General features: G+C 42.3%; 3 protein-coding genes across 3 annotated transcripts in view; 2 read left to right on the forward strand and 1 right to left on the reverse strand.

Moving 5' to 3' along the window:
* Positions 1–1,559, forward strand: part of LOC118101419 (extracellular serine/threonine protein kinase FAM20C-like) — a 32,338-nt gene extending 30,779 nt beyond the window's left edge. The window contains exons 8-10 of the mRNA XM_047341524.1: positions 58–139; positions 499–558; positions 768–1,559. Of these exons, the coding sequence (XP_047197480.1) occupies positions 58–139; positions 499–558; positions 768–1,041 (416 nt within the window). The 3' untranslated portion in view covers positions 1,042–1,559. The remainder of the gene's footprint in view (positions 1–57; positions 140–498; positions 559–767) is intronic.
* A 770-nt stretch (positions 1,560–2,329) lies between these two features.
* Positions 2,330–10,207, forward strand: baiap2l2b (BAR/IMD domain containing adaptor protein 2 like 2b). Its single transcript, XM_035181998.2, has 14 exons — positions 2,330–2,383; positions 2,560–2,635; positions 3,289–3,375; positions 4,694–4,755; positions 5,319–5,390; positions 5,795–5,884; positions 6,056–6,187; positions 7,228–7,332; positions 7,901–8,003; positions 8,102–8,309; positions 8,764–8,829; positions 8,946–9,267; positions 9,383–9,423; positions 9,988–10,207. The coding sequence occupies exons 1-14, from the start codon at positions 2,330–2,332 to the stop codon at positions 10,061–10,063; spliced, it is 1,494 nt and encodes a 497-aa protein (XP_035037889.1). The 3' UTR covers positions 10,064–10,207.
* A 1,117-nt stretch (positions 10,208–11,324) lies between these two features.
* The window catches only part of LOC118125702 (parvalbumin alpha-like), a 28,628-nt gene continuing 19,057 nt past the window's right edge, over positions 11,325–20,895 (reverse strand). Inside the window, exons 2-5 of the mRNA XM_035184598.2 lie at positions 13,165–13,233; positions 12,873–13,002; positions 12,626–12,735; positions 11,325–11,714 (exon numbers count right to left, since the gene is read on the reverse strand). Coding sequence (XP_035040489.1) covers positions 11,689–11,714; positions 12,626–12,735; positions 12,873–13,002; positions 13,165–13,225 — 327 coding nt within the window. The 5' untranslated portion in view covers positions 13,226–13,233 and the 3' untranslated portion in view covers positions 11,325–11,688. The remainder of the gene's footprint in view (positions 11,715–12,625; positions 12,736–12,872; positions 13,003–13,164; positions 13,234–20,895) is intronic.

Consider the following 20,895-nt stretch of genomic DNA (forward strand, 5'->3'; position numbering starts at 1 on the left):
GCGTTCACCATGTAGTTGTTGACAACATTAACAGAGGTTTTCCTTTTCCTCCCACAGGCAACATGGACCGACACCACTATGAGACCTTTGAGAAGTTTGGCGACAACACTGTTCTGTTGCACCTCGACAACGGCAGAGCGCAAGTATTTCTCTCATTGTTCTCATGATCCGAGTTCACGTCAACACACTTAGTTTTTATGCCTCAGTGGCTGGAGACACATCTTTGGGTTATGAGGGAATTTCTTCAGAACATCAATAAGACTCAGGGATTGACTGATTTTATTTTGGTGGTCAAACGTCAGCGTGGCCTCACAAAACAAGTTTTCGGCCCCTGAACATGATTTCTCAAGTCTGTCTGTAAGGAATTCCTTTAAATTTTGACTCAAAGACTCGACAGGTTGGTGGAGGCATATAACCACATCCATTTTTTTGGTTTCAATGGTTGTTTTGATGGGTGCGATTGTGACTCAACTGATTTCGACTGTGTTGTCACTGCAGATTTGGGCGTCACTCCAGAGATGAGCCGTCCATCCTCGCTCCACTAGAACAGTGCTGCAGGTACAATGAGAAAAATGTGATGAATTTCTTCGTTACTATAATCTTTGTACAGTCCACAGCTTCCTCTCTGGCTACATTAAGTCAAAATAAAAGATTTTTCCTTTCAGCTCATGTGAGGTTAATCCAGATTTGTGCAATTGTTTATGCATAAAAAAAAGCTCCATCCTGTCCTTTATTCTTAAACACCTCTTTCTTTCGTTTTGCTCCAGAATCCGTCAGACCACGTGGCTTCGCCTGCGTCTCCTGTCTCTGCCTCAGTATCGTCTCAGCGACGTCATGCGGGCCTCGCTTTCCCAGGATCCCCTGCACCGCGCGGCCCCCCTGCTGGCAGAGCCTCACCTCGCTGCTCTGGATCGGCGTCTGAGAACCGTGCTGGTGACTGTGAGTCGCTGCCAGAAGCAGCGGAGCGTGGACGCTGGTAGTGATGAGGTCATTTTTGATGACACCGCCCACTTGAAAGACTTGTTGACCCCTGCAGGTTAGAGCAGCCTCACTGCTCCTCACACAACAACATGCAAGACGTCAGCGGTTAAAGTGACAAGGACTGAAATGGTTTCTCTACATATTTTCTGCAGGTTGAATAAATAAGACAAAACACGAGGAGGACTGAGTTATTTACAAAACCCCAAATGGCTGTAAATCCGAAACGTGCACATTCACATCAGTTTAAAATGTATTAAGTTATTAGTGCTGTTAAAGAGGTTTGGTCAGATCTTTACAACTTTACAATTTTCAGGTATTGGAAGTGAAATTTTGGAAATACAAAAATAGGTTTGTAATTATTTTCTCCATATTTGAAATACATTCTCTCCTTTTCTCCTTTAAGTACATGCTGCCTGTATTATGTGATAAATTATTGCGATTAATACTATGACAATAAATTCTGAAGCGAAAAATGATAACTCACAAACCTGTTGATGAGTCAAATTGAAAATGGAGGATGGAAATAATGTTTTCCACACTTTGTACTGTTTTAATCACCTAGTGTTTGGTTTGTTAGCACCGACATAAGAAAATCAATTTACATTCGTTAAGAAAATAAATGTTTCTAGGCCTGAGATATTGGCAAAATACCACCGGTCCAGTTCTGTGTTCTGTCCAATAGAAAACATCAGAAGCAACTTTCCTCACACTTTAGTGCAGATGTGAATTCTTTCATCACCTGTTTGTCTTCAACTCTTTGTTGCTGAGATCACAGCTTTCATCTGGCTTCATTATGAGGGTTTGTTTTATTGATCCTTCTCTTATTTTCATGTATATATACTAAGTTTTTTCGAACATTTGAACTTGTATGTGTGAAACTTCCTGAAGAAGTAATTTCTGTGCAACTAACCACATGATAATTTAATAATCTAGCGGTTGTAAGGCAGCAGAGTGTTTCACCAAAGTTACCATGTTAGGTGTGAGTGTACATCACAGCTAGTTGGGCAGCCGTCCTCCTCCTCAATCAATAATTTACCTGGCCCGGGTCATATCGATGGCACCTACTCGCGTTCCTCTTCCCCTTCCTCACTTGTTCACTCTTTCCATGCGAGCTGCTGATGACAGGGGGCCGAAGGAGAACATCGACAAATGAACACAGGGAGCGAGAGAGAGGGAGGAAGGCACCGCTGTTCGATTTACTGCCTGAAGACGCTGATGCACCCAGGACCAGAAAACACCTGAGGAGGCTTGAATGGGATTCAGACTCTTTACAGAAGTTTCCTTCTGTCTCTGACGTTCAGGTTTCAAGACTTTTATCTTTGTGAGAAGTTTATATTATATTTGCACGATGTCAGGAGCCAGCAGTGACCAGCTGCACAGATCAACTCTAACTGTCTATTCGGTGAGTTTATACTATTGTTCACATAGTTTTTATGCACATGTCATATTGGTCGTAAAACATCATTCTTAATAGGCATGTTGGTCTGTTCATGTGCATTTATGTCTTTGTCTTTGTGTGTGTGTGTGTGTGTGTGTGTGTGTGTGTGTGTGTGTGTGTGTGTGTGTGTGTGTTTGCAGAACCTGATGGAGCACTTCAATCCGGGCCTCCAGAAGCTTGTTGCTCTAGGAAACAGCTACGTCAAAGCTTTTCAAGGTGAGTGAGCGTCATGAGTGACTGGCTGTGTGCACGGCTGGGTGGTTCAATTAGTGTGTGTGTGTGTCTGAGTGTGTGTGTGTCTGAGTGTGCACGTGTTATTGTCATTTACACACACTAATATAACGTGTGAAAATACATGTTGAATAGGCCTTTTTTTTGCTTGTGATCTTGCATGTGTGTAATAGAAGATGTATTCTATATTTTCTAATGTTATAATAAGCAAAGTGTTGTCGGCCCATGTGGGACGGACCAGAATAAGAAATATTAGCAGATGTCAGAGGACATTTTACTGTAGGTGCTGTAAAAAGACTTTCCATGGTGATGTCAGTGGAATCAGAGATGATGGAAGAGGATTTTTACTGAAATCACTGAGACACAGGTTGTGCGAGGAGACAAGGGAACCCTGACAGGAAGGTCATGAACCCACTGTAACAAGATCCACGGGGTCTGTTACTCATTATTAGCACTTCACGTTATTTTTACTACACCCGTCTATAAACCACCTCTCACGTGTCAACACTGCGAGGCTTGTGTGAATGAAATGATAGAGAATAGAGCTGATGGTCTTCGGGAGGAGAAGTTTAACTGGTTAGAAGCTGTAAGTTGTGTATATTTGTGTATATTTGTGTGTATTTGTTTGTGTCCTGCAGCCTTAGCTGTCTGCAGTGAGGCCTACTTCAGCGCTGTGGCTAAGATGGGTGACCAGGCTCTTCACACGCTCTCATCTCGCTCTCTTGGTAAGTGTGTGTGTGTGTGTGTGTGTGTGTGTGTGTGTGTGTGTGTGTGTGTGTGTGTGTGTGTGTGTGTGTGTGTGTGTGTGTAACTCATGTGTGTTTATATTCAATTTGTTGCATTCATCACAGAAACAGAACTGTCCTGTCGATCAGGTGGGAAACACTTTCCCCTTTCAAATCATTTCAAATATTATAACATCCTCATAGGTCGTACTAAAGTATTGATCACATGGACCAAACGTCTCTTATGCCATGTCTCTTTGGTGAGGCAGCTGATGTCAGATGATACTGATGATGATGATGGATTTAGCTGAAATAACCTTTGGTAGTTTCATGCATGACTGAGAGAGAGACTCCTACCTTGTATTAAACTCAACACGTTATATCTGTGGGTTTAGTCGCAGTCCAGAGAGGGAAACGGGATATTTCTTGTGTTGTCTTGAGTTTTTTCATTATCTTGTTCCATGTCAGTAATCTGCTCTGCTGCTGTTCTTTGAGACAAATATAAAGATATATTTGATTCTGTGGAACCTTCACAAATTGTCTCTTTAAATTAAGTTTCAGCTTCTTAGTTATTTGTTCGCTCACCACAATATGTCCCTTTTTTGGGGGATTTATGAATTGACTCGTCCAAACGGCCTGGGGCCAATTTAGGACACATCCTCGATTCTACATCCTCCCCTGCTCTGTCTCCTCCTCTCCTGTGTGTGTATTTGTGTGTGTGTGTGTCTGTGTGTGTTTTTCCACAAGCTTCACTTTCACTCCCACCCTGGGGAGGTGCCAAAGCATTGTTAGCAGTAATTAGCAATATGCTAGCTCCTCCCCGTTGAGTGTGTGTGGGCTCGTGCGTTAGTGCGAGAGGTTCTGCTAGGTTGGCTAACGGAGAAGGTCAGGGAGCCACAGCGTGACCTGGGGCCCTATTGAGTGACGGCCCCTGAATTATAGATGGGGACAGTCTTTCAGCTGCACCCAATTCATTAGTTCAACCACAGTCCATCACCACAGACCAGACCAGAGGCACCAGTCATACAAGGAGCCTGTTTGGCTTGAGTTGAATTGTGTTAAAGTCGTTTATCAAATTACTGCACCACTTAAATATTGTTCCTTTATTTCTAATGAACAAAAATTACACAAAATGAGAGACTTTTACCACGTGAATTCTTCAAAGGGCCATTTTGTTGTACATGCAACAAGGCAACAGGTGAAATGATCCCATTCAAAACTCAATAGAACGAATATTATCACGTGCAATATTCACACAACTGTTATTTCAAATTGATGGAATTTGATGTGTGTGTTAATCTGGTTTTGTCTCAAACAGGCGACGTCCTGATCCAGATTTCAGACACACAGAGGAGACTCACTGCAGAGATGGAGGGTGTGGTCAGTACACGTCTTCTGTTAATTAGGTTATTTCAATAAATACAATTATAATAATTAATATGAATTGCATGGACGGACACACACATGTTTTCCCATTAGGTTTGGAATCAATTTGTTATTTGATGCTACAAAACCATGTGAAACTTTGTAATTGATGAGGGAGTGGAGTTACGTCCATCTTTATACCCAATCTGTGCTAAATGCTGCATAAATCAATTACACGCTGCAGACGTTGCTAAGCTGATTGTGCTTAATTGCACGGCCATGGAAAAAACTGTAACCCAATTAATTAAAGAACAGATCTGCATACTGGGAATTACACTTGTTAGCCTTTGACCCTGAGATGACCCCTGACAGGGTTTAATTCACTGCCTGATTAAAATGCATTGAGCCGTTCATACCCCGGTGCTTGATTGCAGTGGCTGTAGTGATGACAATTAGCAACTGAGGACCGGGCACATTTGCATATAGATTGATTTAAATAAAACAATCCAGCCCATAATGTCAAGTTTCCATATTAACTCAGTTACATCACAGCAACACTGTTTTTCTCCTTGCCACAGTTCCGATGGTTCCAGGTTGAGGTGCTACAAGCCATGGAGAAGAATGTAAAGCTGGACGAGGAATACATCGACGTAAGTTTAGGGAAAAGGAACATGTTTTGATATTATCCTTCATGTCAACACTTAGGCAGCTGTTGTATTTTACATCGTTCATCAACAGTCATCAACATTAACAGAGTTTAAAAGTGGAGTTACTGATTGGATCACGATGGTTTGGCTCGTCTGTGTGGCTCAACGTATTTGTGTACACGATTTAAATGCAAATGTTGAATTAGGATTTCTTGAAAATCTATTATGACCACTGTAGTAGAGAAAACAGGTCTGAGATTGTGCAGTTGTTCCTCAAACCGGGCAGGAACACAACTCCACAAGTTAAACCAAAACTGTGTGTGCAAAAACAAAGTGTCCACAGATTCAGGAAAACTTATCGTCACCACGTCAGACTTTGTTGAATGGAGCTGCTTCCTGTGCTGCAGGGGAGTCGCAGAGTGTACGAGCTGGAGGTGAGGAATCAGGCCGAGGCTTTGGAGAAACAGCTCAGACGAGGAGCCTTCAGGGACTCTCTGGTACACACACACACACACACACACACACACACACACACACACACACACACACACACACACACACACACACACACACACACACACACACACACACACACACACACACACAGTCCAGTAGCTACACTCCTGCGCCATTTGTGCTTCATATTTGTGTGTGTGTGTGTGTTGTAGGAGAACAGCGAGTACATGCTGTACCTGAGGCAGAGCCAGCAGGAGATCCTCAAGGAGGAGGAGAGGAGGTATCGCTTCCTGGCAGAGAAACACTGTGGCCTCACCCAGTCACTACTCTTCCTCATAAACAAGGTTCATGAATACACACCACACAACCACATGGTCAACCCAAAGCAGCAGCCGGCCTCCTCCTGTGGTTTCCTGTGCTGTTCAGATGCAGCTAAATTCAGGCTAATCAGCTGCTTCAAGAATCCGAACGATCTCCTGAAAGTGTCCAGAGGGGCTGTTTGTGAAAAAGGCAAATGTCAGAGGCAGTTGCTGCGAAAATCTCCAGAGTTTCTCCTTCCAGCCGCTGTAGTAAAAACTCCGGCGAATGTCCGAATGAGGCCGTGTCAGAACACAGCAGATTATCTGGAGGATTCACCTCGAGCCAGTGGGTGTCGACAACATTTCTAACACGCGAAAGACGCAAAAGTGAGGAAACAAAACTAAAAAGAACGTATCTCAGGATGAAATAGAGGAGTCACACATGTAGAAGACACCGACGAGGATATCAAGTTGGAAAGTCAACGAGATTTGAGAGTTTTTGGTGATTCAGGCCGACGCAGGTGTCGAACGGAACATGTGAATCTCTGCAGCTGAATTTAAACGTGATGTTCTTCCCTTGCCTGAACACTGGCTCTGATCGAAATGCATTCTTCAGATGTGAAAGGCAAACTCCAGAAAGTCCAGATCCAGTTGTACGGACATTTACATATCTGAAAACGGCTTTAATCAAAAAGTAAACAAATGTTAACTCAAAATTATAAGCAAGAATTTGATAAAATGCACTAAAATGTCTCCTCATTTAATACGTTCTCATGAAAAAGGAGACTTGACCTCAGCAGCTGATCTAACATACGATGTGAATATTCATATTTCCATTTTGACTTTATTTTACAGGTATATAGTGGATTCTGTCATTGTCATAACTATAACTATAAGACAGCACAGATCAAAGCCACTGATGCTGACGTCATTGTCTCATTGGGCTGTTTTCATTTTCATTCTCCTCATGTCGTCTCAGTGTCCATCGTCTTATCTACTGAAGCGTTGCTGATGAGTGAGTTTCTCTCTCATCAGGCTGTGACTCAGTGAGTCGCTCTCCTCTCTCTCTCTCTCTCTGTTTGCAGACCGGTGCGTCTCTTCAGCAAAAGGCCGACGGCTGGAAGGAGAAAGTGAACGAGACCAGAGGGTCCAGACCTCGCACGCCCACACACTTAGAACAAGAGGCACAGGTACCAGCACTTTACCTGCTTTAGTCAATTGTTCTTGTCTATGGGGACATTATGGTTCAGTAAATTATGTTCAATACTATTACTCATACTATTACTGTTATACTGTTATATTCAGTGCTCTGTAAATTCTCATATTAAGGTGCAGTACATTGTCAAATAGGATCAAGGGCAATTTTTATTATCTGCACAAGGGAGCAGAGGCCTTTAGTTAAAAATATCAAATAATATCAGAGACATGTCTTTGTTTAGAATTGGCTTGTTAAGAAGATGTCTTTTTACTATTATAGACTTTAAATAAAGATAGACGACGTGATGGCTCTTGATCACCTCCTGGTGGCTGGCTACAGTATATGTCACAAACCCTGCCTCCTCCGTGTTATTGGATGGGACATGCACCAAGTTTTAATTAAATATGCGACATCAAAAGCACAAGATGGCGGAACCCGTATTTGGGCTTCATTTTTAGATAATGGGAGGAAGTTGAGAATCGTCGTCCATCTTTATTCACAGTCTATGGGGCTAATTAAGTTTCCTCAAGTTAGTTTCCGTGTGTCTGATGCGTCTCCAGCTCCGAGGTTCAGTGAGCTCCCTGCTGCAGACGGTTGCCAGAGATGAAGACATGTCTTGGGCCAGGAGGGAGCAACAGGCGCTGGGCAGAGTGCCCTCTAGAGGTGGGAGGTATACACTACTAATCACAGTACCTGTACATTGTCACATCATAAATGAACGTAAGGATAAACATCTTGTCCTGTCCCTCCTCCACCTCCAGCACCGTCACCTCTGCCCAGCCGCTCTCGCTCCAGCTCAGTGGGTGAATCTCTGGGTCTGGGTGGAGGCAGATCCATGAGAGCCCTGGTGTCTCACCCCTCCTCGTCCAACCCGAAGCTTCTGCCTTTCAACAGAGGAGAGACCGTCACCGTCCTGGTGCAGGAGCCGCGCAACGGCTGGTTGTACGGACGCACTGACAGCAGCTTGCGGTGGGTAGAGGCAAACCGAAGGGAGCCCCATTTCTGATTTTTACATTGGCATTGAATGTTCTCTGGCAACAGCAACCGCAAGAAATCGTATCAGACTGCTGTGATGTCACCGAGGAACAACTTTCTTTTTTTTACTGCTTATTATTGACGAGAGAGATGAATAAACGTATTAATTATTGACATGGTGACAGGTTAACGGTCTCGTAAAGTAGAGAATAGGCTGAAAGGTGTTTTGTAATAGTGGAGTCATTGGTATTTGATCAGCTTCTCAACACAACACATAAGGCTGTAAAACTTACTATTTACCACTTGAAACCATGAAATAAATGTCAGGCGTTGTATGTAGGTTTTTATTTGACAAGAGAAATGTAGAATAAAACACTAGTTTGATTATTTAGAGCAGGAAATAGTGTAATGGTTGATATGGGATTTCACTCTGTGTCGTCTCCTCCAGTCAGGGCTGGTTTCCTGCTGCCTATGTGGCGCCAGTTGAAGATTTCTCCAACACTTTAGCGACAAGGTGAGAATCACATGCATCAATTTTATTCAGGGTATTCTATTTGTCTGAAACCATTCCCGTCTGTAGCATTTCTAACACTGTTCCCTGTCACATGTGAATCCTGTGTGTTCCCTCAGCGGTGGTTCCCTGAGAAGCCACAGTATGAACAATCTGCTGGATCCCACCGACACCTACCCTGAGCAATCGGAGAGCAAGAGCTACGGCGATGTCCCGCCCCCGGCCACGCCCAACCGCAGAGCTTCCGTAGACTTCCGGCCGATCTCTCCACTCCCCGAGAAGAAGGCGGAGCCAGCGACGGAGAAGAGGCTGGGTCAAACGAAGAGCTACAACGAACACCCGCCTCCTCTGCTTCTGCCGAGTCAGAACCTGAGGAGGAGCTCAGTAGATTTTCACCCGATCTCCCCCCTCCCTGAGAGGAGGAGTGAATCTGATGTCCAGGTACCAGAGGATTAACACTGAGAAGAAATGGCTTTTATTTTCCTGTTGCATGAAACAGAAATCTAATCAGAAGTCTAATGTTTGGGTTCCTCACATTGATCTTCTCTTGTTTTAGGCCTTATCACCCCAGGGACCTGAAAACCCTCTGTTTCCCAGGTAAATATCAACGTGTACGACTTCATTCCCAAAAATCAACAACCTAGTTTTTATTGTCCTGGACTTAGTGAATACATTTTTATTAAAGATTGCAGAATCAGTGCTGTATCTGAAAAACCATCAAGTATCCATTTATGTGCCTTTTCAGTGTGAACAATATCCTGAATACACTTCGGCAAATTTCCCATGTCATAAAAATGATGATAGATAAAACAAGTGTACTATAGGTTAAGGTTCCTTTGTTGCACTTGGTGGTTGACACAATGTTTTTAGCAAACATTTTGTTCAGTCGACAGATGCTTAAATGATAGATTGTCAGTTTCAGTCTTGAAAGATCCACAAATGTTTAAATCAATAAGCCCTAAAAAGAAAAAGACATAGGACCTCTGGAACGTGCTGAATATCCACCTCTGACTGGTGTTAGTTATCCAGCCTGGAGTGTGTCCGTGTGTGTGTGTGTGTGTGTGTGTGTGTGTGTGTGTGTGTGTTCTTTATGTGTGTCGGCAGAAAGCAGCTGAGCACATGAGGTTTTGTGTAACATTTTCCGTCATCCTCTCGTTTCAGAGGCACAAACCCGTTCGCCACAGTAAAGCTTCGCCCCACGACGACCAATGACAGATCTTCTCCTCGGATCCACTGACCCGTCGGCCCTCAGGCCGGCCGGGTGTGTAACCGACGCTGCCGGATCAGGTTGTGGAGGCAGGATGTGCATTTTGTTTTGTTTCTGTGTAAAGTCGTCTCGTCTGAAACGTGAAGGGGTCGGAGTCACAAGAGCTGAGGAAGAGTCGCTGGGTTTCTTGTCCAGTTATAGATCAGATGAGGTGTTGTGACTGTAGTAAATCTTAATGGTTAAATATCAAAATCATAAAGTTTTATGTTGATAGGTGCTGGTTTCATTTCATAAAATTTGTAGGAAATACACTTATTATTATTATTATTAGGGCCACTTCAAAAGAATAACTATATATTTGGAATATTATAAATATATTTATAATAAAAATATCATTAAATTCAGATTTTATTCTTATTATATTGTGGCTTCTTTTTCTTTATAAATTTAAAATTAATTCTGTTAAATTACGACCTTGTTTTCATTAAATCATGAGTTTATTCTCATAAAATTACAGTATTTTTCTTTATTTCTGTGTAATATTACAACTTTCTTTTCGATTATGACTTTATTCTCATAATATTTTTTAATCATTAAATTACATCTTTATTATATTTTTCATTTTATTGTTCTTGTTAAATTACGTCTTTATTCTCGCAATATTACAACATTATTCTTGAAATCTTTCCCTGAGACTCTGCTGTACTCAGATCTGTCTGATAAATATGAAGCTACAGCCTCCAGCTGATATTAACACGTTTATTTATTTTATCTATTTTACTGAAGTTGTAACATGTCTTTCTTTCTTTCTATCTTCATATTCTAAGCAAATGTTTCCCGAATCAGATTAGATTGGTCATGTGATGCAGATCTGATTTGACAGAAAAATCCTTTCACATCTGATTTAAGTGATATTTGATGCTAACGCAGTATTTCTCCTTCTGTGACACGTTTTGCATTGTTCGGTGTATTTTAGTGAGTTGAATGTTGTGTGTCCACTGTGAGCAACAAAAAGTAAAGAGACAGTTATTACTCAACCTTTATTTATTATCATTTCTTACTCAGATCTTTTTTTTTCCCTTCACAGCTCGTCTTATATTTCATATTTACTTAACTACATCATCTGATCGGAGGCAGGGAGAGAGGAGGAGGAAGGGAGGAGGAGGAAGGGAAAGGGGAGAGGAGGTGAGGTGAGGGAAGGTGGATGAGGAGGAGGAGGAGTGGGAGGAAAGTGCACTGTTATGTGAACATCTAGAAGTAAAACCAATCAGACAAGATGCACAACCTGAAATACACAGAGGAAGAAGTCTTTATAACATCTACACCATCTACAGCACTAGCACCACCTGTTTTCAGACCACAAACTATCCTCATGAAATCATCAAGAATGATTCTGAAACCCAAACAGCATGAGCGAGTGGATATGAGATATATATAAAAAATGGCTCCTATGATGCCTGCGTGTTTCTCCTCATGGTGACTCCCCGTCGGCCTGGTTCCGCTCAGGTGTGGTAGCGAGCAGCTCTCGTGTGACTCCGTGCTCGGGGTCCAGAGGGAGGTGACAGGAGTTTGGGGGGTGGCCGTTACAAAATATGAATGCAGGGACGAAGAGGAGGAGGAGGAGGAGGAGGAGGGAGGGGCTGTTCGGCTGTCCCCTACTCATGCACCAAGGTCTCAAACTCTGGAAGAGAAAAGTTAAAATGCTGAATGTGCAAAAGTTATAGGACAGAATCGACAGATAAAAGGAGAATGATGGAAATATTCTTTATTTCTATATTGTTAATGAATTCAATAAGTAGAAAAAAAGGCCTTTTGACTTACACCTGAAATAGCTCAGGTGTAAATAATAGCATAATGCACAGGGAAGCCAACGCCTCCTCCATGTTAGTGGATGGGACATGGATCAAGCTAAAAAGTCAAAGTACCCACAAGGTATTTTTTAACAACTCACTGATATATGTTCAAACATGAATTTTTTCCTGAAAGTTTGGTTTTAATAAGTTATTTGATGCTATAAAAACAAGATTTCTGGATCGTGGGCCAAGCCATTGGTTTGCACAGTAGCCTGGAAGCACCGGAATGGAATGCAGCCGTGTCAAAATGTCTCTTAAAATGGTGTTCTGCCCAAAAACGATTACAAAACACGGTTATGAGCCACACTGTTGCACTTCTTACTAAACACACTGTACTTCATTTTTCTTCAGTCGCTCAGACACGGTCCTGCTGCTCTGGATATCTACTGGATCGCTGAATATTTATAAATTTGCGTCTAACAGATGCTCAGCTTATTTCTCTTTGACCACTGTTTGCAAAGTATTAAGAGATGCACTCCTGACTTCTGTTCCCAGGCAACTTCCTGACAAGCTGAAGTAAGTTAACTCCTCTGAACACGTAAACTATGATTCACGTTTTTGAGATTGTGTTTTTTGTACAAAACATTATTACTTATTTACACAGTTGAAATTTTGCTGAAATCTTAAGTTTGATTCTCCTTTGCTGCAGAAATACAAGTCAAAATGTTGCTATCTCCTTCCACTCCGGTTTCTACCTTTTCTTTAATCATAAAATATTTCATAAGCAACTTCCTCTCACCGTCGATGCCGATCTTGCCGTCTCCGTCCTTGTCTGCTGCTTTGAGGAATTCTCTTGTCTCTGCGTCAGTCAGATCTCTGCCCTCCTTGGCAAAGCCCTTCAGTACATACCTGCAGAGAATCATCCCTCACGGTGTTCAGTGAAAACATGACAGACTCCAGACTCCACACAACCTACTGTTTATCTGCCTGTAGCCTTGTTGCTGTGTGTGTGTTTGTGTATTTCTGGGTTTTTGTGAATCCCTCACTTGAGCTCTTCCTCTTCGATGAACCCGCTGCCGTCCACGTCCAGGACCCGGAAGACCTTCTTGACGTTTTCGGCCGTCATGGCCCTCATCCCGACCATTTCAAAGAACTTTCTTGGATCAAATGTTTCTCCTTCAAGAGGCAAAAAGAGCAACGTTACAAAGAGTGAAATCATATCCAGCTGTAGTTCTACACATTCAGAGCAGGATGGTGTGTGATTATGTGGATTGAACAACGTGTCACTTCTCTGTGTCTGCTGAGAACGTGAACGTCAAATCTGCGACGGTTACAGACCTTCGAAGGCTTGAAGAGCTTTCTTGATCTCCTCAGCTTTCAACAGATCTGTCATCGTCATTTTGTCAGCTGGAGAGAAGGAGAGACGGAGACGGAGACGGAGGGTAAGAAATGACAGGAGGAGAATATTTCAAAGAGATGGGAGCACGGGAGGTGGAGGGTTTGGTAACTGATCCACTTTATTATGCAAGTTGTAACCACACGAGCACAAATGATTTACTTCTTCAATGTGAACTCTCTCTCGAAACTTCTGGTTGTCTCATTTATACATAAACACACAAGGTGCTGTCAGTGTGATGGACAAACAGTGTTGAACTCCACCTCCGCTGTACAACATACTGAATTTCAACATTAAGGCGTAAAACAATTCCTTTTTATTTGTATAGCACCAAATCACAACATACAGTATCTAAAGGTACATAAATAATAAGGTCAAGTCCGTACTAAATTATATAGAAACCCAACATCTCCCACAATCAGCAAGCATTGGTGAACAATGTACAGTTAAAGAGCTGCGACCTCAACACAAACTACTGAAAAGGGATTTATCTCCTAAAATATCAAATTCCCTCAAATTTTGTAAGTCCGTCAATAATGCAAATGTATGACTTTAGTATCTCTTCACTGCTTTACAACACTTCTATGTTGTCTTCCTGAATGTATTGTATGATTTGTGTGTGATAACCTTTAACCTTTCCAGTGAAAATGTTAAAATGTGACATGAATTTTCCCTAAGGGCTGAAAACAGCATGTGCCCTTGGCTGCAGTTCACAGCAGCAGCCTGCGGGGGTCAGTAGGTGTCACAGCTGAGCTGGAGTCTCTCAGGCTTGTTGTGTTTCAGTTGTCAAGACATTGACGAATGTGTTTGTGTCTAAAAGGGACCTGAGCTCAATCGTGTGTGTTGTATTTGTGAGTGTGTGCACGTGTGTAAATGTGCCGTGCACAGGATAAGAGCCTGGCAGAGCCCGGTGGGGTAGTTTCAATGGTTCCCCTCCAGGCTGCGCTGTGTTGATCCCTTAAAAATACTCCACCTTCCTAAGTAAAGGACAAGTGACAGTCATCCCTTTCTTTTCTGTACTTGACACCACAGGTCACATTCACACAGTCACACTGCACCACTCACACATTCTCACATACCTCTGTCAATCACACACTTTCACATGCAGTCTGAAGGAGCCGGGGATCGAACAACCGACCTTCTGATTCGACCTGCTCTCTGTCCCGAGTCACAGCTCCTCTCCACCTTTTACAGTCGGACTTTCGGAGTCGAAAGGCAATTAGAGAAAATCGATTCGTGCTGAGCTGTTAAAACATTTCCACTGATGAGATAATATCTAATGAACAAATCAACGTAATGTCTCAAACTAACGTGTTTAAGTCTCAGGTCTTCGTACTTTGGTTTGGTCGAGACAGACAAACTGTGGTTCGTCTTCTGCGGCAAGTCGAAGTGTCCCTGAGCCTCTTCCATCGAGCAGCGTATACACATGACCACTATGAGGTTATACTCCAGCTCCACTGAGACTCCGAGTCTTTGTCTTTTCATTTGCTTTAAAAAACGAGCCCAGAATTTGCATCGTAAAGAGTTTCCTCAGTCGTGCACTCTCAGTCAACTTTCCCTGAAGGAGGCAAGAGTTTAATATTTTGAAGCGTGTGTCAACACGGTTTCAGATCAGAAGGAAATCGTTAGAGATTGAAACTCTGGTAAAAACACAGCGAGCAGTGAGTCACGACACAGCAAGTGTATTATTAACAAAGTATATTTTATTAACTCAGGTAATCTCACTCGGCATCTGGCCCTGGTGTTTTTCTTAAGAGCGGCCAATAGTGACAACATGGAAAAACATCTAGAATATGTCAAACTGTTAACTGCCACACAGCAAGAAGCCATTAGAGCAACACCTGCTCCCAACATGTTGTGTAACACAGACCCTGCAGAGAAGAAAACAGTAACACACAGCAGCATGAGAAGATCAACAGCAATATATATTTAACTTTGCAGAGTTTTCACCCCTGAGCGTTTGTTTGTTTGTAAGAGAAGACGCCACAAAAATTCCTGGACAGACAACAAGGACACTATAGGTGATGCTGAATGGGATGTTCTGTTTTTCACCATTTACTTTAGTAATATTCACGTTGATATATGCCTCAATATTTCAATTTACTTTTGTGTGAATGTGAATCAGCTTCTCGCAGAACATTCTCTCAGTTTTTCCTCCAAAATCACACGGCTACAAATATTTAATCACTCTGGTTTAAATGTTTATAAAACTAACAAAAGGTATTTTACACACAGTTGCAGGATGGATGGATGGATGGATGGATGGATGGATGGATGGATGGATGGATGGATGGATGGATGGGATGGATGGATGGATGGATGGATGGATGGATGGATGGATGGATGGATGGATGGATGGATGGATGGATGGGTGGATGGATGGATGGATGGGTGTGGATGGATGGATGGATGGATGGATGGGTGGATGGATGGATGGATGGATGGATGGATGGATGGATGGATGGATGCCCCAGAGAGGTGACACACAGGGCAGGAGGAGGAGTGACGGAGGTAAGACGAGCACGTTGGGCAGGAGGTCACAATAAGACTTTTATAGCCCTTCACCCACCACCTCTTCCCCTCCTCTCAGTATTCTCTCCATCTTGTTTCTTTCTTTCTTTCTTTCTCTGCAGCGCTAACAAATCACCCACAGGCCTGTTAATAACACCGCTCTATCTAACTGCCCCCTTATCTCCACCCAGGTCTTCTCTCTCTCTCCGTTCTCTGCACGACCCCTCTTCTTCTTCTTCTTCTTCTTCTTTATTTATTTTTACGCACATCCGTCCTTCTTGCTCTTATCTGCTCTGATTTATTCGGTAATCTCCCCGTTATGGAGCCTGTGTCTTCACTCTGCCACAGTTGTCACTTTCAAATAAGTTTAGAGAAGCCTGGTCCCAGATAAGGAGGAAGAACCATTGAGGCTGACAGGTCGGTGCTGCTGTTTGTCCTGTTTGATTTATTCATTTAATTTGTTTTAAATTCTTAAATTCTTTTTTTTAATATTTAAATATTGACCCGAGGTGAGAATGTGAGAGTGAGTGGTTGTTTGTCTCCGTTTGTTGAAGCAGTACAGATAATGGACGGCTGAAATAAATAAATAAAATATCTGAATTTACAGATTCATTGACACATGCAGGCTACTGAGCATCTACACATAAGCCTGTGCATTAAGGAGAGGAACTGAATATTTCGACCTGTCAATCTAAGAAACAATTACTTTTGATTCTATTAAGTTTAAAATTGAAAAGGAACCAATGTTCCTCTGTTTTAGTTCAGCTGCGATCCAGTTGATCGGTTGTTTAAACAGAGCGCCAAACAACCGACGGACAAAGTTGACAGAGAACTGAGAACAGTATCAACTTCCTGAAGATCCTGTGGGGTGTCAGAAAGACAGCAGGAGAGCAGGACGCTGCTTCTGAGGTCGTACGTCCTCATCTCTTTGTCTTTCACCTCAAACAACCTCGTCTTTCATCTAATCCCTTTGCTAATTCCCCCTTCACGTCTCCTCCTCCTCCTCCTCCACTTTCACTTAAATCTTAACCCCAACGACAAATTGCTCCTTCCTCTCTGCGTTGGTCTTATCACCCATCGATCTCCATCCTGTGAGAGCCCTGACAGCCTGTGTCTCTGTCTGACTCTTATCTTTTGTGAGGTGATGTCGTGAATCATCTTGCTTCCAGTCAGAGAGATGAATGAAACTATGATCGGTGCACGTGTGAGCGATATGAGCCGTTACAAAGCTGCAGCCAGTTAAAGTAAAGGACATGAGATATATTTTACTTATTAAAACCCGCACTTGACTTTTTAAAGCTCTGGATACTGTTCAGCACCTTTGAGTTGATTTTGGCAGTTTCTGTTTTTTACGTTTTCAACCGTAAAACTTTAATTCAACGTCAAATTTTTTTGAAATGCTGGAGGATTTTTATCTGATGGAGTCATAAAACTAAACCAAACGAGATAATTTTATACACTGGTCTAGAAACTGTTCAGCAATGAAAAGTCTTTCCCATTGGAAATAGAAATTTGACCTCCCTGCTTTGGACTCTTGAAACAAGTCCTCACATTAAAATGCCAAAAGAAATGTTTGCTTATCTTATATTTGTTGACATGGGACTATATAACTATAACTGTAATTAGACTTCAGCCAAAGAATTTCCAATATAGGGGGAGTTTCCATTCCCAGAACTTCTGGGTATCATAGGGGGCGCTCACGAGCTAGTTCAAAATTAATTGGGACCTTCGGAGTGGTAGCCCCAAAACATGAAGAATTTGAGATGTGTTCCAACATCTTGTGTTGTGAGGCGGTCATGACCTTGACTTTGACCTTTGACCACCCGAATCTAATCAGTTTACCCGTGAGTCCAAATGAACGTTTGTACCAAATCTGAAGAAATTCCCTTGAGGTTTTCCTGAGATGTTGAGTTCAGAAGTCCAAAAAGATGTTTCATGAGGCCAACGGGACCTGGACCACCAAATTCTCTTTCATCTTTGAGTGCAAGTGATCGTTTGTACCAATTTGAAAGGTTCCCTGAAGGCGTTTATGAGATATCAGGTTCAAAATAGCAGGACGGACAGAACATCAACTTAAACGTACGTACAAACGCACGGACAAGCAGAAAACATTCAGCCTCTGGTCGCTGTCGTCGGTGCGGAGGCATAAAAACGAAACAAATTGCTCTTCTCTGCCTCTTCATGCCCTGAGCTGACCCTCTGTTCTCTCAGCGTCCTGAGCTCTTTCTCCTCTATTTCAATTTCTCCTCATCAGCACTCTCCAGCTTTTGTATAACAATGATGGAGGGAGGAGAGGGAGGTGGGGAGAAGATGGAGAGATGCAGAAATACATATGGATGTGATTATTTCAATGAAATGCTGAAATAATTGAGGAGAGTCGAGTCGGGAGTTTGTCAAGGACGAGACGGAGTCAGGCTGAGACCGTTATCAGGGATAATGAAGGAGTCACAATGTGATTCACATTAGCGAGAGCAGGATAAATAAAGGTGAGACGACGGAGGACGGAGAGAGAATCAGAAAACGTGCTGTCGCTCGTACTTATTTGATCTTTTAATGTCGTGGTGAACAGCTATAAAAACTCTGAAATGATAAAAACAGCCATAAACTCTCAAATGAAAAATTAAAGACACAGTGCAAAGGCAAAAACATTTAAATTGATGGTTATTGTCGACAGTTGATGAATAAACATATATTAGATAAACATTGATTTAAATGAAAATTGTGAGGGAGTGAGAGAGAGAGTGACACCGAAAGAGTGAGAGTAGCTAACGATGTAGCTGTAAGAGCGGATACACAGTTACTGCTGTTACATTAAGTTATATCACGAGGGTAACATGCAATAAACTGTAAACAAACACACACACACACATACACACACACATGCACGCACACACACACACACACAGACACACACATGCACGCCATCTTAAATTCATATACAGAGTCACACACACTCTTGTTGAAATCCAACAGACTCCAGCAGCTGAACTGAGCTCGAAGATAAATACAGAAAAATGTTTCTGGCTTTCATGGCTGGTGTTGTTCTGTTTTATGAGCAGCGTTACAAAGGATCCATCTCAGGCTGCATGGAAATAGACATGGGGTCGATATGTGCACACACACACACACACACACACACACACACACACGCACACACACACAGCCTCTTCTTTGCAGCGTCATGCTCTACTGCACTTCTTCTTGCACAGTCACACACGTTTCACAGTCTTTACACAACAAACACATATTTAAAATCTCTTTCCACGTCTCTTTTCTCTGCTCGTTAAATCCTCGTTAAAACACTTTGTTCTCACTGAAACTCACGTTCAACAGTGAACGTGAACCTCAACCCACTTTGTTTGATTTATTGGAGCTTGTGACATTCACCCCTGTCAGTCTGTGGAGACGTAGCCTCCAGGCGCTGTAATTACCAAGCAAACAAAAGGAAAACGTGTAGCGTGAGAGCTGAGGGTTGTTTTTTCTTTGTAGTGGTTCATCGAGCCTGAACGATGAATGTGACGTGTTGACATAAAGTACAAACGAACCCGCTGCTGTTCAGAGAGATATACGATAGATTAGAAAATATAAACACAGAACTACAAGTTTATCTTGAGCTTAAAGCAGCTCTGTGTTACTTTTACTGATCAGCAGCGCCCTCTGCAGTCACATGTGGGGATTTATTCTGTAGGGTTCTATGATGAAGTGGTTTTCATGTAGAGAAAAAACTAAGATTATTAAAACCACTGAACTGAAACACAACTGAACTCTGGACATTACCCATGATCCTCTGCTTCCTGAACCAGAAGAGCTGGGGCTGCAACAAATCCACCAAACTCTGTTTAGAATTCTTCACATTTTAAAAGTTTCCTGCTGAATATTGGAGATAAACTCTGGTTTTTAATAACTTCCGAGGCTTTTTAACTGATCCACAGTTCAGCTTCACTCTTCAACCTGCTGGAGCTGATTGTGACAGTTGAAGCTGAGATCGAACAAACTCACCAGAGTTACTTAGAACAGACGTCCAGGGAGTGAAGGAGGAAACTTTCTCCATGTTCACAGTCACTGAAACATCCAACTACTTTTCAAAGCTGCTGTTTTAAGATTAAAAACCAAGTTGCATTGTCCTGCATCGAGACCAATAAATAATAAATCTATTATTTCTGTCTCTGAAATTGAGTTAAATTAAAATCAAAGGTGCTTTATTGACATGAAAGTTTCATGAAACGACAAACTAAAGACTAAAGTATCAGAATTAACAGAGATAACAGAGAAAACTATTAAACAACATTAGATCAATTAATCCTATTTGTTTATTCTGTCTGTGTGTGTGTGTGTGTGTGTGTGTGTGTGTGTGTGTGTGTGTGTGTGTGTGTGTGTGTGTGTGTGTGTGTGTGTGTGTGTGTGTGTGTGTGTGTTCCTCTGGTTGCGTCATGCAGATAAGGCAGCACAATCCGCCCTGTCTCTTTTCCCTATCTGAGTATTTCTCATTTTGTGGTGTCGTTAGCTTATATAACTTTGGATTTATTATCATTAGTTTAAGTAAATGCTCCTTGTTGCATTAAATGATTTACAGGGGCAAGTGTGTCTCTGTCTCAACCACACCCGTCCACCAGGGACGTCACATGCTCGTCACTGTGCCTCTGATTTCTATCTTTATTTGTGGAATTTAATCTACTTAATCTACTTTAATCTACTTTAATCTACTTTGGCCTCTAGGTTTTTTCTTTCCTGCATGTGTCAAATATGTTTGTGTTATAATGTGAGGACTCTGACAGAGGGGACTCGTCTCTGGGCTCAGCTCTGTGGCTTTGTGGTGTCTCTGGATTTGAGGACGTCCAAGGTGCTGAATTTGGGGTATTTCAAAAATGTAATTACTCTTTTCTTTCTTTTCTTTCTCCCCCCCTTTCTGTGTGTGTGTGTGTGTGTGTGTGTGTGTGTGTGTGTGAGTGTGTGTGTGTGAGTAATGCTTTTGATTTGGAGAACGTGTACTTTCTTCTCTCGGTGAGATAAGGAGTGAGAGAGGAAAGTAAAGAATGTCTTGTCACAGTGCAAAGAAAGAGTCGACATTGACCAAATAGGTGGAGGAGAAAGTTTCTCTCTGAGCAAACTTCAGTGGATAAACACAACAATAGGTTTTTCCAGTGAAGAGCTTGTTCATGAGA

This window comes from Hippoglossus stenolepis, chromosome 2 (assembly GCF_022539355.2).
Source record: "Hippoglossus stenolepis isolate QCI-W04-F060 chromosome 2, HSTE1.2, whole genome shotgun sequence".
NCBI classification, from domain to species: Eukaryota; Metazoa; Chordata; class Actinopteri; order Pleuronectiformes; family Pleuronectidae; genus Hippoglossus; species Hippoglossus stenolepis.

What these genes read in the sequence shown, in the direction of transcription:
- baiap2l2b (XM_035181998.2), top strand. Translation starts at nt 2,330, where the DNA reads ATGTCAGGAGCCAGCAGTGACCAGCTGCACAGATCAACTCTAACTGTC. An exon ending in GCTCTCATCTCGCTCTCTTG is followed by an intron (nt 3,376 to 4,693) that starts GTAAGTGTGTGT and finishes TGTCTCAAACAG; the next exon opens with GCGACGTCCTGATCCAGATT. An exon ending in GAAAACCCTCTGTTTCCCAG is followed by an intron (nt 9,424 to 9,987) that starts GTAAATATCAAC and finishes CTCTCGTTTCAG; the next exon opens with AGGCACAAACCCGTTCGCCA.